At 49.8% G+C, this 15,303-nt stretch overlaps 1 protein-coding gene across 1 annotated transcript in view; it reads right to left on the minus strand.

Moving 5' to 3' along the window:
- Window positions 1-15,303, minus strand: part of UNC80 (unc-80 subunit of NALCN channel complex) — a 3,271,126-nt gene that overhangs the window by 2,450,106 nt on the left and 805,717 nt on the right. Inside the window, exon 16 of the mRNA XM_085648598.1 lies at window positions 2,059-2,207. Coding sequence (XP_085504724.1) covers window positions 2,059-2,207 — 149 coding nt within the window. The remainder of the gene's footprint in view (window positions 1-2,058; window positions 2,208-15,303) is intronic.

Raw genomic sequence — 15,303 nt, forward strand, 5'->3', positions numbered from 1 at the left:
AAGCACTTCTACATGAAACATGTTCTTGTATCTACGGACAAATAAATGTACAACTTCTCCTAAAAGGACAATGTATGCCCATACAGACATGTGCCTTGTCTTAAGAGGGTAACTGGACATATGATTGGTAGAAATGGATCTGAAAGATAGGGCAGAGAAGGTCACATTGTTGGTTCCAAAACAAAAAACAGTGTCTTTCAAGACAGGACTTTTTGAAAAGTTAACGAATGGACAGTATAAGTGCAGAGGCGGATGGCGCAGAGCGTCTGACTACGTAGAGTTAGAGAAGCTTCCCTCTGAAAGCTGACACTTTTCCATAAAGAAAGGTATGTTTTATGCACAAAGTCCTTGTATGAAGCCAATAAAGGGCTACTGAGTCAGGTTTAACGTGGCTGAACCAAAGACCATTAGTGATCATCTGGTTCACTACATTTTGAACATCCTGCAATCTCTGCAAAAAAAGTGGGGTAATCTAAGGTAAACGGAAAAAAGGCTGAAATGGACAAATGTTTTCTGTCAAACAACAAAACTGATATGATGCAATTGGTAAAACCACCTCAACACTACAGCAGAGATCTGGTGTAAAAGTACGAGCCGCATCCAAAAATCATACAGAGGATCCATAAAGTAGAGGACGACTTGAAATAGAGTCGGTTTCAAGAGGCCAGCAGATATAAACCAAAATGTAAACACGATTGTCAGCAATGAGCATTTCAGTCTTGCCTGAGTTTAGTTTGAACCTCTGGCCATTCATCAATATTCAGGCCTCAATTAGAAATGACTGGAGCAAATAATTCAAGAACCCTGATCCATCAAGCTGGATGACAAACTGGGTGTCTTTGGCATATATGTAAAAACAGAATCTAAAGGAATGTATGAGGCTGGCCGGTAGTCCAACATAAACGTTAAGAAGGCAAGAAGACTGAGAATATCCATTTGCAGCTCCATAGAACAGAGGGTGAGATTCAGAGGTAAATGAAGACAAAATATTGCTTCAGGATTAGTTTATCAAAGCCTAGTCAGTAACACCTATTGTAGCCAGATGGTCCAGGAGAAACTTTTGGTCGGTCAACAATGTTGAATGCCACTGAAAGATCTACGAGAATCAAGGCACCACACAATGAAAACTTACCTCAGCTCTGAGGTATCTAAGATGGGCAAACGTACTGTCTCCATATAATGATTAGTCTGAAAACTGGCCTTGTAGGAACCATGTGCTCCAACTATCTGACAGAAGCGTCTGTTTTTTATGGCTGAATTACTCCTTAGGCTTTTTTCTTACAAGGAGGAAGTAGAGGGGCTTGAAATTTGACAACTTAATGTGTTTGACATTGAGTTTCATTAATATGGGAAGATCTAGAGCTTGTTTTAACTTCATACAGGACTATCCTAGAACCAGTGGGGAGAGGTTCATTGTTTTATTCGTTTTTGAAGGCTGCAAGAGTCCCTTCCCAGGAATGAGGCAGACTCTCATAATACGTTGTACACAAATTGGTCGCACACTGCTCGTCATAATACATAGTATAGATGAAGGCATAGACTCATAACAGTAAATATCAGCAGCAGGTAATTAGGCCATTGTTATATATGTCATCAAAAGCTGAAAGAGAATCCATTACAATGCCCACAATTGTCAGCTTTTTATTTGTATGGAATGGAGAGAGTTGTAATGACTGGAAGAATTCCCAAATGGTGGTAATTTTGAAAGGCTGTACTATCATGGCATACAGAAATCCCTGACGGCCATTCATACCTTTGTCAACTAATACATTATCCAACATAATTATAAAAATAAATATGTACAATTACCCTTACATATCAAGCACAATGGAACATATGGCCCTTATTGCCAATAACACTTTAGAATATATGATCACAGGTTAGTTTACAATAATCACATGCAATTAATGAACACGTTGCAAACTTAACTGGAAACTGGTTCACCAATGCTGTTCAGTGACATGCCTTCACTTCAAACAATAAGTTATCATCCATAAGTAACTAACAATGCCATGTTCATAGCCTACTCAGCTTAAATAAATCAGCTGTGGCACCTACCAGGTTTTCAGGGCTGTGAAGCTCATGAGTAGTAGAAGCGCAACGTGTGATCAAAGCCTTAAACATGGAGCTGACAACGATGCCCTCCACACTCTGTGCAGTAGACTTGTTGTCCATAGTAGCGAAATTGTTTCCAAAACCAGCTCTGTCTGGAAAATGAAGGTACAACATTCATTATCATTACAGAGGTGCAGAATCTGGGACGTCAAAAAAGCATCTACATGATGAGTGCCATCCCATTAGGAAGGTCTACCAAGGATATATATGGGAATAGTGACTGCCCCAGTTCAAATCAGCCAAGTTTCAACCATCTCTAAGGACTATGTCATAAACATGGCAGATGTCCCATCCTCCATATTACAAGTGCCACTGACTGTAATGCACTTTTGACACGAAGGATGGGACATCACCAATTTTATGACAAAGTACCATGTCCGCCAAACTCTAAATAAGGCTAAAGGTTTCTTAACATATTACATAAAGCATGAAATAGACTTTGAAACTCTTTCAGGGAGCCTAAACGTACACCTATTTCCCTGTAATTGCCCATAAGAACATTTGATTGTCAGAGTTCAATACCTTATAAAGGTAAAATATTGTTTTACATACAAAGACATTTTAGACCTCTATGCTAGGTGAAGAATGGTTTTGGAAAACATTGAAAGAAAAGTAGATTGATTCATGTGAGAGTTTGATGCTATCTTAGGAAGAAATTCAGTGACGCTTTCATGAAAACTTTGCCTTTATTAAAAACGATCCACAGTTAATTACATCAATAAATCTGAATCTCTCTGACCTTGTTAACGAATTTATGGCTACAAGGAAAGCTGCTTTCCAAGATATTTACTGTAAAGAAGCAATATGAGTTGGTTCCAAAGGAGGGAACATCAACCATGCAAGATCATTATATTAAGCACCCATGAAGAAGAGAATTTCCTATTGGGGGAAACAATTTCTTAATTCCTTCTAAAAAATCCTTTATCTCAGGAACTCTGAAAAGAAAGGTTTGTGAAGAACATTTTCTATAAGTGGTGAAGGTTGCAAGAAGTATCTTTATTGAAAAAAACAGCCAAGATTTCACCAAATCAGGGAGATACAGGAGTACCACCGCTTTGTGTCATTCTGTTGTGCTGATAATCTTCTGGATGCTCCAGATGCAGAATCGCATCAATTTGAAGAATAGGAAGCTTGATTGATACACATCTAGCCTCTTTTAAAATGTCCATGTAATGGTATGGACAGTGTAAGTGTTTATGTTGCAAACTTTCAGGAGCCAGACTACCCAGTTCAATATTGTAAGTTTGGGAAGTAGGATCAGGTCCCTGAAACGGAACAGGAAAGTGGATGTGCATGGCAGCCTTTTATGTAAACACTTTGATTGTAGAAGTTCAGTGAACTACCAGTAATGTTCCCATGTTGGGGTTATTAATACACTGTCTCTTCTTTTTTGAACATGGGTTATGGTTGGTGGTGATCCATGGGTGCTCCTCATCCAGCAGGGAGGCATCCCGAAATATTGTCTGTGATGAATCATCCTGATAAAACAGAAAACCTAGTAAAAGGTCCTCTGATCAGCACTGTTAGACCTGTCGGCCCTTTGGGTGGTCCCTCCTCATCATTATTTCTTTTGTCCCACTTTTGCCTCAAACCCTGTTTGAATTTTTCCTTTTTGGGAACCACCAGACTTTTTAGTGTTGCTGAAGATTCAGGGAGCCATTTTACCTACCCCTGAAACTTCTGTCTGAGGGCCTGGAGCACAAAATGGTGGCCACCTGTGACATCACCAGCATCCACTGGAACCTACTAGCACCTTCCAGAACATTCCAGAACCCTGTGACAGTTGGAGGCGGTTTAGAATGTTGGGAAGCTAAGAGAGAGAGTTGGCAGTTGGAGCTGGCAGTTGGCACCTGACTGGTGAGGAGTGAGCAGCAGAAACTTGAAGGAGGAAGGAGTGAAGCAGCAGGGGTGGAAACTTGTGCCTGGAGTGGGGTCCATAAACCCACCCTTGATACTAGTCCCTACTGACGGAGCCCAGCCTAGAGCCCTGTGTGGGAAGAAGTCAGAAAAACCATCCTGAGGACCTGGACAGCAGGAACAGGCCTTAGAAACAAGAGAACAGCAAGATCCTGACCTGGAAGCTGGTTTCCCTGAAGTCCGACGTCGAGTAGCCTAAGACCTGGAGCCCGAGGTGGAGAAGCGGCGCTGACTGGAAAAGCAGACGTCGTACCCGGAGCCGCCAGAGGTCGAGAGAGGGCGCCGTCAGAGGTCGTGAGGAATACCAGAGGTCGAGGAGGAAGTCACCCGAGGTCGAGTGAGCGGCGTCATCGGAGGAGTGAAGTCCGCCCTCCGGAGTCGTCGGAGACCGAGGTGAAGGGTAACGGAGGTCGGGAGTGAGGATCGCACTCCGGAGTCGCCGGAACCTGTGAGAATCGTGCCGGAGGTCGGGAGTGGAGGTCGCACTCCGGAGTCGCCGGAAACCTGTGAGGAGCACCGGAGGTCGGGAGTGAGGATCGCACTCCGGAGCCGCCGGAAGTCGACATCGAGGCAAGGCCGGCCGACGTCATCGAAGCCGAGGTCGCCATCGGACCGGAGCCGCCCGAAGTCGACATCGAGTAAGACTGCCCGACGCCATCGAATCGGAGGTCGAGATCGAACCGAGGCCGCTGACATCGAGACCGGATTCGCCTGCCGGCGTCGTCAAAGAACTGACATTGTGCCGAGGCCGCCGACATCGAACCGGAACCGCCTCACGGCATCGATCCGACTCCAGCGGCGTCGGAGCATCAGAAAAAGGGCAGTAAGTGGAGTAGAGGGCGCCTAAGGCCCTGTGGAGACCTGAGAGACTGCTCTAAGGGGCTAGGGAGGTGCTGGAACCAACCTGACTGTGCCAGGGGTGAACTGGGACTAATCTAGAGAAGTTGTGTGGAGAGAGAGAGCCAGGTCTCTGGTATTTTCCCCCTTTATCTACCTCAGTTTAGGCCTCAGCCTTGACTAAGCCAGGGAGTAGACACCCCCAAGCCTTCCACATCCCCACAAGCTGTGCCTGGGCCAAATCAGCCCTTAGGAATTCAAAAGTGATCTGAATCCATGAGTGTCACTGTCAGCTTTTAAGTATTTATTAGGGGCACTGTATTTATTGTATTTAACCTATTTATTGTTCCACTGTATTTATTGGTCCACAGTATTTATTGATGCACAATATTTATTGGTTTACAGTATTTATTGCCTCAGAATATTTAATTGCCTGTATGTATTGCACTTATATTTATGCCTTCAGTATTTATGATCACCCCTATTTATTGAATCATTAAGCCAGTATTTATTTGTCCTGCACTTTCTAAAAAGTTTGTATATTGTGATTGTTATTTATTTTCTCCAATCAGCAACTAAGAGAAAAAGCAGATAAAGAAAGTTATTTTCATAATTTTTACGGTGTAGAGTCGTTTTTGGAACGGATGCACGCATGGTTATTGTTTGGGTATGTTGTATGCTTAGCACGGAGCCTGATTCCTGACCACTCGAGCCAAGCTACCACAGTGTGTCCGGAAGACCACCACCACCCCTTATAGTGTGGGAGTGGGTTTCCAACATAAATTGGTGTTCAGTGGTGGGATAGAGCTGTGCCTACGTATACTCAACAATAACTGTGGGTAGTCCATAGGCCTACACCAGGAGTTTTCTCAAAGCGGCCTTCCTAATTGTGGGTTTTTGTTTTTTCCAAATTTACTCTGGTGGTGGGAGGAGGTATTATTAAAGGTACCCCCCTGCATTGTTACTGCACAAAAACCTGTCCTCTAACCTGAGTGGGCAAGATGGAGTTTGTACTAGAAAATCTAGAAACGTACACTGTGGCCCAACTCAGGGAGTTTTGCCAGCGGGAGGGGGTGTACTGTCCCCCAGGAGCAAAGAAGGGTGCACTCCAAACCAGCTTAAGGGCTTGGGGGGAGGCACGCCGAGAAAGCAAGGCTGAGGAGGAAGACAGGGATGGAGAGCCTGACCCCGAGGGGGCTGAGATGTACCAACCTGAGGTGGGGAACCTGTCAGCAGGGCCCAGAACCATTTCTAGGAAGGGCAGCAGTGCCTCTAGCGGTGGCTTGTCTGAAGTGGAGCTAACAGACCGGAGGGAGAAAAGACAGCTCACATGGGACTTAGCAAGGCTGGAAAAGGAGAAGGAGGAGCAGAGGATGGCCCATGAATTACGACTGAAAGAAATAGATCTTCAGATCTTGAGAATCGGGGCACAACCTGTTCCTAATGGTGGCAGCCAAACCCAAGAGATCACCAGGGAACCTAAACCATACCTGCCAAAGGACATAGTAGCTAGCTATGGAGTGGGCGACGATATCGCCAAGTGGCTAGCGGCCTATGAGGTCTCGTTGAGGGCCCATGGGGTTCCAGAGAAGTACTGGGGAGGGGGATTGTACAAGTACATGCCTCCAGCTGGTAGGGATGCTTTATTGGCCCTCGAAGAGGATGAGCAGACCCACTACCCCACCATGAAACTGGCGCTCATCAGAAAGTTTGGACTAACACCTGAAAAGTACAGACAGAAGTTCAGGGGTAGTCACAAACTGGGCACGCAGAATTGGGTGGACTTCCTGGACTATGCAAAGAAGGCACTGGAAGGTTGGATTCAGGGCAGTGAAGTGAGGAACTACGGGGTTGTTTGACCTAGTACTGAAGGAACACCTGCTCGAGAAATGTTTCCCTGAACTGCGGCAACACCTGGTGGATAGCAAGCTGACCAGTCCCCGGAAGCTTGCTGAGGAGGCGGACATTTGGGCTAGTACCCGGGTGTCCACAAGGGGGACTGGAGGGGATACTCAAAAGGCCGGACAGGGCGCCCCCCAGAAGAAAGAGGGAGGGGAAAAGAAAAAGGAGTTCTCCAAAGGCCCCCAAAATAACTTCCAAGGGAAGGGAACAGGATTCACCCCTAAGGCTAACCCGCCCAGAAACCCTAATCCTGGCCAGAGTCAGCAGCCAAGGGTTGTCCATTGCTATGAGTGCGGTGGCGTTGGACACTATAAAGGAGATCCGAAGTGCTTGAAACGACCACCCCCTCCCACTGGAGGAAAGACCCCCGGAGTAGCTAGTGTAGTGCTCGGGGAGGAGATGCCCTTAACTAAGGGAAGGGAGTGGGCGGGTGTCACTTTAGTGTCCCTGGGAGAACGGGAGATGGTTCCTAAGATCCAGGTGCCCGCAAATACCGCAAAGTATGGGCAATGGGTCACCATCAACGGCCAAAGAGGGGAGGCTCTGAGAGACACAGGAGCCAGTATGACTATGGTGCGTAGCCAACTGGTGTCTCCAGAGCAGGTAATTCCCGATGTACTCCACCCAGCCGCGATGGCTGACGGCAGAACAGGCCACTATCCAGTGGCCGAGGTTCCCTTTGAATGGGGGGGGGTTGCAGGTTCACTTCGAGTTGCCGTAAGCCCTGCCGTGCCAGTCGATTGTCTGCTGGGGAATGACATGGAGCACAACGCTTGGAAGGAGGTGGAATACCGGACTCACACTGAGATGCTGGGTACACCTGACTGGGCCTGTGTTAGCACAAGGTCCGCGACTACCCGAAGAGGGAGTTCATTTCGGCTGGAGCCTGGAACAAAGGCCCAGCCAGCTGCCAGTCAAGGGAAGAACCGAGGACAGGAGGAGCCTGCCTCGGCGTCCCCACCCCGTAGGACGGATAGGCCACCGGAGGTGGTGGACCAGGAGTCTGCGGTGGGGGACGTTACCAACCTGGAGGACCTACCCATCCCGGCCGAGTGGCACGTGGAGGGAGGCCCGTCCAGGGAGGAATTCTGCCAGGGCCAGAGGGAGTGCCCTACCCTTGAGGGGCTGAGGCGACAGGCCAAAGCCCAGGCAGCAGGGAACGTTGAAGGGAACTACAGTGTTTACTGGGAGGATGGCCTCCTCTACAGTGAACCCAAGGCACCCCTACATGGATCGTCACGAGCCTTGGTAGTTCCTCAACGTTATCGAGCCTTCCTTCTGGAGTTGGCTCACGAGATACCATTGGCAGGACACCTGGGGCAAGACAAGACCTTCGCCCGTCTTGTCCCACACTTTTATTGGCCTCAGATGAAAGTGTCGTCCGATACCTACTGCCGGACATGTGTGTCTTGCCAAGCCAGTGGGAAAACAGGGGTGAAGCTGAAAGCTCCCCTGGAACCACTTCCTGTAGTTAGCACCCCCTTTGAAAGTGTGGGCATCGACATTGTGGGTCCGTTAGATCCACCGACTACAGCTGGTCACAGGTTTATCCTGGTTCTGGTGGATCATGCCACACGGTACCCAGAGGCAATACCTCTGAGGACCATAACAGCACCTGTTGTGGCAAGGGCCCTGATGGGAATCTTTACCCGAGTGGGTTTTCCCAAGGAAGTTGTGTCCGACAGGGGGACCAACTTCATGTCAGCGTACATGCGGGCGATGTGGAAGGAGTGTGGAGTGACATACCGGTTCACCACTCCTTACCACCCCCAGACCAATGGTCTGGTGGAGAGGTTTAACAAAACCTTGAAAGGCATGATCAGAAGTCTGCCTGAAAGCCTGCGGAGGAAATGGGACGTCCTCCTACCCTGTTTACTTTTTTCCTACAGGGAAGTGCCACAGAAGGGAGTGGGCTTCAGCCCCTTCGAGCTTCTGTATGGGCACCCTGTACGTGGACCTCGCAACCTGGTGAGAGACGGATGGGAAAGAACTCCCAGAAAGCTTCCCCAGGATGTGGTGAGCTACATGCTGGCCTTCCGGAGCCAAATGGCTAAGTTGTGGAAGCAAGCTTCTGACAACTTGGAAGCCAGCCAAGCAGTGATGAAGGCGTGGTATGACCACAACGCTCACCCGGTGGAGTTGGAGCCTGGCCAGAAGGTGTGGGTGATCGAACCGGGAGAGCTTAGTGCCCTCAAGGATCGCTGGTCAGGACCCTTTGAGGTGTTGGAGAAGAAGGGTAAGGCTACCTACTTGGTGGACCTGAAGACCCCTCGTCAGCCCCTGCGGGTGCTGCATGCCAACCGCCTCAAACCCCACCACGAGAGGCCCGAAGTCATCTTGATGATGGTGACTGACGGAGGAGAGGACGTGGAAAGCGAGCCTCTCCCTGATCTGTTTGCGTCTCAAGAGAAGGATGGGTCGGTGGAGGGAGTGATTCTCTCCCCATCTCTAACTCCTGAACAGCAGGAGGACTGTCGCCAGGTCCTGGGGCAGTACTCTTCGTTGTTCTCCCTTGTCCCGGGTAGGACTCACCTGTGCGTCCATGACGTGGACACAGGAGACAGCCCACCTGTGAAGTCCAAGATCTACCGGATGTCAGACAAGGTGAAGGCCAGCATTCATAGTGAAGTCACTAAGATGCTGGAGCTAGGAGTGATCGAACCTTCTAGCAGCCCCTGGTCCAGTCCGGTGGTGTTAGTACCAAAAGCTGCACCACCGGGTGCCCAACCAGAACTGAGGTTCTGTGTGGACTATCGGGGACTGAATTCAGTGACCAAAACTGATGCTCATCCGATCCCTAGGGCGGATGAATTGATTGACCGGCTGGGAGCTGCCCAATATCTAAGTACCTTTGACCTTACTCCAGGGTACTGGCAGATCTCTTTGACTGATGGAGCAAGGGAAAGGTCAGCCTTCTCCACGCCCAATGGCCACTACCAGTTCTGTGTGATGCCCTTTGGGCTCAAGAACGCACCTGCCACGTTTCAGCGCCTGGTAAACCAGATCCTCACCGGAATGGAGAGTTTCTCTGCTGCTTATCTGGATGACATAGCCGTCTTCAGTAACAGCTGGGAGGATCACTTGCGTCACCTGCAAGCTGTTCTCCAGGCCCTGAGACAAGCTGGATTGACGATCAAGGCCAGCAAGTGCCAGATCGGGCAGGGGTCGGTAGTGTACCTTGGACACTTGGTGGGTAGGGGAGCGGTGCAACCCCTCCAGGCGAAGATCGAGGCCATCATGGCCTGGGAACCCCCCAAGACACAGACTGAGGTCCGAGCATTTTTGGGCCTCACGGGATACTACCGCCGCTTCGTGAAGGGGTACGGTACCATCGTAGCCCCCCTCACGGAGCTCACGTCCAAGAAACAACCTCGACGGGTAGTCTGGACGGAGGCTTGTCAGCAAGCCTTTGAGAGATTGAAGAAAGCCATGTGCGAGGCCCCGGTCTTAAGGGCCCCAGACTTTTCCAAGGAGTTCATTGTCCAGACAGATGCATCAGAACATGGCATTGGGGCAGTGTTATCGCAACTCAACGAAGAGGGTCTGGATCAACCCGTGGTCTTCCTATCCCGGAGACTACTTCCCAGGGAACAGAAGTGGAGTGCAATAGAGCGTGAAGCCTTTGCAGTGGTATGGGCTCTGAAGAAGTTGCGGCCATACCTGTTTGGCTCGCACTTCCTGGTTCAGACCGACCACAGACCCCTTCGTTGGCTGATGCAAATGAAGGGGGAGAATCCCAAGTTGTTGAGGTGGTCTATTGCCCTACAGGGAATGGACTTTCAGGTGGAACATCGGCCTGGAGTGGACCACGCCAATGCAGACGGTCTCTCAAGGTATTTCCGCCTTAGTGATGAGAACTCCCAAGGGGTTGGGTAGCTCTCTCCACTTTCAGCTGGGGGGGACGCGTGTTAGACCTGTCGGCCCTTTGGGTGGTCCCTCCTCATCATTATTTCTTTTGTCCCACTTTTGCCTCAAACCCTGTTTGAATTTTTCCTTTTTGGGAACCACCAGACTTTTTAGTGTTGCTGAAGATTCAGGGAGCCATTTTACCTACCCCTGAAACTTCTGTCTGAGGGCCTGGAGCACAAAATGGTGGCCACCTGTGACATCACCAGCATCCACTGGAACCTACTAGCACCTTCCAGAACATTCCAGAACCCTGTGACAGTTGGAGGCGGTTTAGAATGTTGGGAAGCTAAGAGAGAGAGTTGGCAGTTGGAGCTGGCAGTTGGCACCTGACTGGTGAGGAGTGAGCAGCAGAAACTTGAAGGAGGAAGGAGTGAAGCAGCAGGGGTGGAAACTTGTGCCTGGAGTGGGGTCCATAAACCCACCCTTGATACTAGTCCCTACTGACGGAGCCCAGCCTAGAGCCCTGTGTGGGAAGAAGTCAGAAAAACCATCCTGAGGACCTGGACAGCAGGAACAGGCCTTAGAAACAAGAGAACAGCAAGATCCTGACCTGGAAGCTGGTTTCCCTGAAGTCCGACGTCGAGTAGCCTAAGACCTGGAGCCCGAGGTGGAGAAGCGGCGCTGACTGGAAAAGCAGACGTCGTACCCGGAGCCGCCAGAGGTCGAGAGAGGGCGCCGTCAGAGGTCGTGAGGAATACCAGAGGTCGAGGAGGAAGTCACCCGAGGTCGAGTGAGCGGCGTCATCGGAGGAGTGAAGTCCGCCCTCCGGAGTCGTCGGAGACCGAGGTGAAGGGTAACGGAGGTCGGGAGTGAGGATCGCACTCCGGAGTCGCCGGAACCTGTGAGAATCGTGCCGGAGGTCGGGAGTGGAGGTCGCACTCCGGAGTCACCGGAAACCTGTGAGGAGCACCGGAGGTCGGGAGTGAGGATCGCACTCCGGAGCCGCCGGAAGTCGACATCGAGGCAAGGCCGGCCGACGTCATCGAAGCCGAGGTCGCCATCGGACCGGAGCCGCCCGAAGTCGACATCGAGTAAGACTGCCCGACGCCATCGAATCGGAGGTCGAGATCGAACCGAGGCCGCTGACATCGAGACCGGATTCGCCTGCCGGCGTCGTCAAAGAACTGACATTGTGCCGAGGCCGCCGACATCGAACCGGAACCGCCTCACGGCATCGATCCGACTCCAGCGGCGTCGGAGCATCAGAAAAAGGGCAGTAAGTGGAGTAGAGGGCGCCTAAGGCCCTGTGGAGACCTGAGAGACTGCTCTAAGGGGCTAGGGAGGTGCTGGAACCAACCTGACTGTGCCAGGGGTGAACTGGGACTAATCTAGAGAAGTTGTGTGGAGAGAGAGAGCCAGGTCTCTGGTATTTTCCCCCTTTATCTACCTCAGTTTAGGCCTCAGCCTTGACTAAGCCAGGGAGTAGACACCCCCAAGCCTTCCACATCCCCACAAGCTGTGCCTGGGCCAAATCAGCCCTTAGGAATTCAAAAGTGATCTGAATCCATGAGTGTCACTGTCAGCTTTTAAGTATTTATTAGGGGCACTGTATTTATTGTATTTAACCTATTTATTGTTCCACTGTATTTATTGGTCCACAGTATTTATTGATGCACAATATTTATTGGTTTACAGTATTTATTGCCTCAGAATATTTAATTGCCTGTATGTATTGCACTTATATTTATGCCTTCAGTATTTATGATCACCCCTATTTATTGAATCATTAAGCCAGTATTTATTTGTCCTGCACTTTCTAAAAAGTTTGTATATTGTGATTGTTATTTATTTTCTCCAATCAGCAACTAAGAGAAAAAGCAGATAAAGAAAGTTATTTTCATAATTTTTACGGTGTAGAGTCGTTTTTGGAACGGATGCACGCATGGTTATTGTTTGGGTATGTTGTATGCTTAGCACGGAGCCTGATTCCTGACCACTCGAGCCAAGCTACCACAGTGTGTCCGGAAGACCACCACCACCCCTTCTAGTGTGGGAGTGGGTTTCCAACAAGCACCATTAAAAAGGAGATTAGACTGCAGCTTTTGTGAGAGTTAAAATGTCTTCTGAGATGATTGAATATTACTACTACAATCCTAATGTGGTCTCGTTTGCTGTTGTGCAAGTGAAACTGGGAAAATGTTATGTTCTCCAGCAGAGATGAAATCTGGACAGTGTATTAGGGCTTGAGGAATTCTGCATGGCCCACCTAGATGACATCGCAGTGTTCAGCAATTCATGGGAGAACCATTTGACACTCCTAGACTAGGTGTTGGTTAGGATATAGGGGCAAAACTAACCATCAAGGCAATCAGGTACCATGGGGGAAGTGCACTGTAGTCTACCTTGTGAATCAGGTGGGTGATGGGAAGATTCACCCGTTGGATTCCAATATTTAGTTAGTGTTGGAGTGGGAGGTGCCCACTACCCAGACAAAAAAGAGGTGCCTTAGTGAGACTAACGGAATACTACAGGAACATTGCAGTTAACTGTGGGACAAGAGTGGCCCCTTTAATAGATGTGACATCCAGAAAGCAGCTCAAGAAGATGACTTGGAAAGAGGAGTGAGAGAACGCTTTTGAGGACCTGAAGGCAGCACTTTGAGAGGCCCCTGTGCTGAAGTAAGCCCTTCATAGTATAGACAGATGCTTCAGACAAGTGAGCTGGGACAATAATGGCTCACCTCGAAGACAACGGAAATGTTGCCGATTCAAGGAATGGATCTGTTCAATGATGGAGTAAGGTTCCAAGCCTAGGAGGGGCATCTGCTGGGATGGGTATCTCCCCTGCATGTTGCACAGTTGTGTTCCCCTGCCCTGAGCACCTGACTGCAATTATTATTATTTCTGATTTTGTATAGCGCCTGGTTACACTGTCAGAGTGTCCCCGCGCTGTCAGAAGAGCTAGTTGCTCCGTCAGTCAGACAAGACGGGGCTATTCTTTAGGAAAGAGGAATGTTTTAAGTTTCCTGCGGAAGATGAGCTCCGATGTTTCCACTCTTAAGCTCAGGGGGAGAGAGTTCCATTTATGTGCCGCCAAAGTACGAAAGGATCTACCCCCCATTCTGGCTCTCTTGTGTCTGGGGACAGCGAGGAGGCCTGCTCCTAATGAGCGGAGTTGTCGGGTAGGCGTATAGGGGCAGAGAAGGTTCCGAAGGAAGGCCGGGCCCTTGCCATGTACGATCCTGTGACCAATGCATAGGACCTTGAAGTCGATCCTTTCATTGATCGGAAGCCAATGTAGTATTTGTAGAGATTTTTTAGAGGCGGCTCTTCTGGACAGCCGGAGGACCAGGCGAGCGGCAGCATTCTGGATTGTCTGCAGTCGACGCCGACTAGTGGCGTTGGCGCCTAGATACAAGGCATTGCCGTAGTCCAGTCTCGACGTGACAAGAGCGTGGACCAGGGTCTTCCTTGAGGATTCTGGGAGCAGGTCCAGGGTCTTACGGAGTTTCCGTAGAATCGAAAAGCACGTACCAGCGACCCGTCTGGTGTGGTAGTCGTAATTAAGCTTTGAGTCCACCCATACTCCAAGGTTCTTGACCTGATCACTGGGGGTAGGGAGAGGCCCCAGGGTCTGTGGCCACCAGGCAGATGACCAGACTGAGGGGGGTTTTCCTACAATCAGCACCTCAGTCTTGTCTCCGTTCAGACGGAGGCAGTTCTTCGCCATCCATCCAGCCAGCTCTTGGAGGCATGATGAGAAGTTCGCGGCGGCTTGTTCAGCAGGTTGGGTCAGAGCGACCACCAGCTGAGTGTCGTCTGCGTATGTCACTACTTCCACCCCATAGCGTTCCGCAGTAGTAGCCACGGGGGTGACATATAAATTGAAAAGGGTTGGACTGAGGCTTGATCCCTGAGGCACTCCTTGACCGAGGTCAAAGGTGTCGGAGCGTGCTCCTCCTTGCTCCACCGAGAAGCTACGGTTAGTAAGAAAAGATTCCAGCCATAACCAGGCCGTGCCTGTCACCCCTCCTTTCTTCAGACACTGTAGCAGCGTATGATGTGCTACAGTGTCGAAGGCTGCGCTGAGGTCCAGGAGCACTAGTGCCGCCACATGCCCGGCGTCCACGTGCTTCCTCAGTGCCTCAGTCGAAAAAAGGAGGGCTGATTCTGTGGAGTGGCGGGCCCGGAAGCCCGATTGGTTGGTATGCAGGAGGCCTCTGGACTCTATGTGTGCTGAGAGTTGTTGGTTGACCAGCTTTTCCACCAGTTTTGAGAAGAAGGGTAGGAGCGAAATGGGGCGCAGGTTGCTAAGCTGGGACGCACTGATATGGGGTTTTTTCTTAAGAGGCAGTACGACTGCTTGTTTCCACCCGTGTGGGACCTTGCCAGTGTTAAAAGAGGTAGACAATATATGGCCTACATACGGTGCCAGAAGACTCATGGCACTGGCCAGGAATTTGGCAGGGGCAGGATCGTGAGGGGAGCCTGATTTGATTCCTTTAGCAGTGGCTATCAAAAGGTCCTCTGTCGGAACCTGGTATACTGTAAGGCAGTCTTCGATCTTTGCCTCCCAAGTCGCTTCTTCCTGAGGAGGTAGAAGGTTGGAGCCAGTTCTGGCATCATCAGGGAAACTGGTGTAAATGTCGCGTACTTTTTTGTGAAAAAATTCCGCAATGACGTT

Source organism: Triturus cristatus, chromosome 3_2 (assembly GCF_964204655.1).
Source record: "Triturus cristatus chromosome 3_2, aTriCri1.1, whole genome shotgun sequence".
In the NCBI taxonomy this organism is placed as follows: Eukaryota; Metazoa; Chordata; class Amphibia; order Caudata; family Salamandridae; genus Triturus; species Triturus cristatus.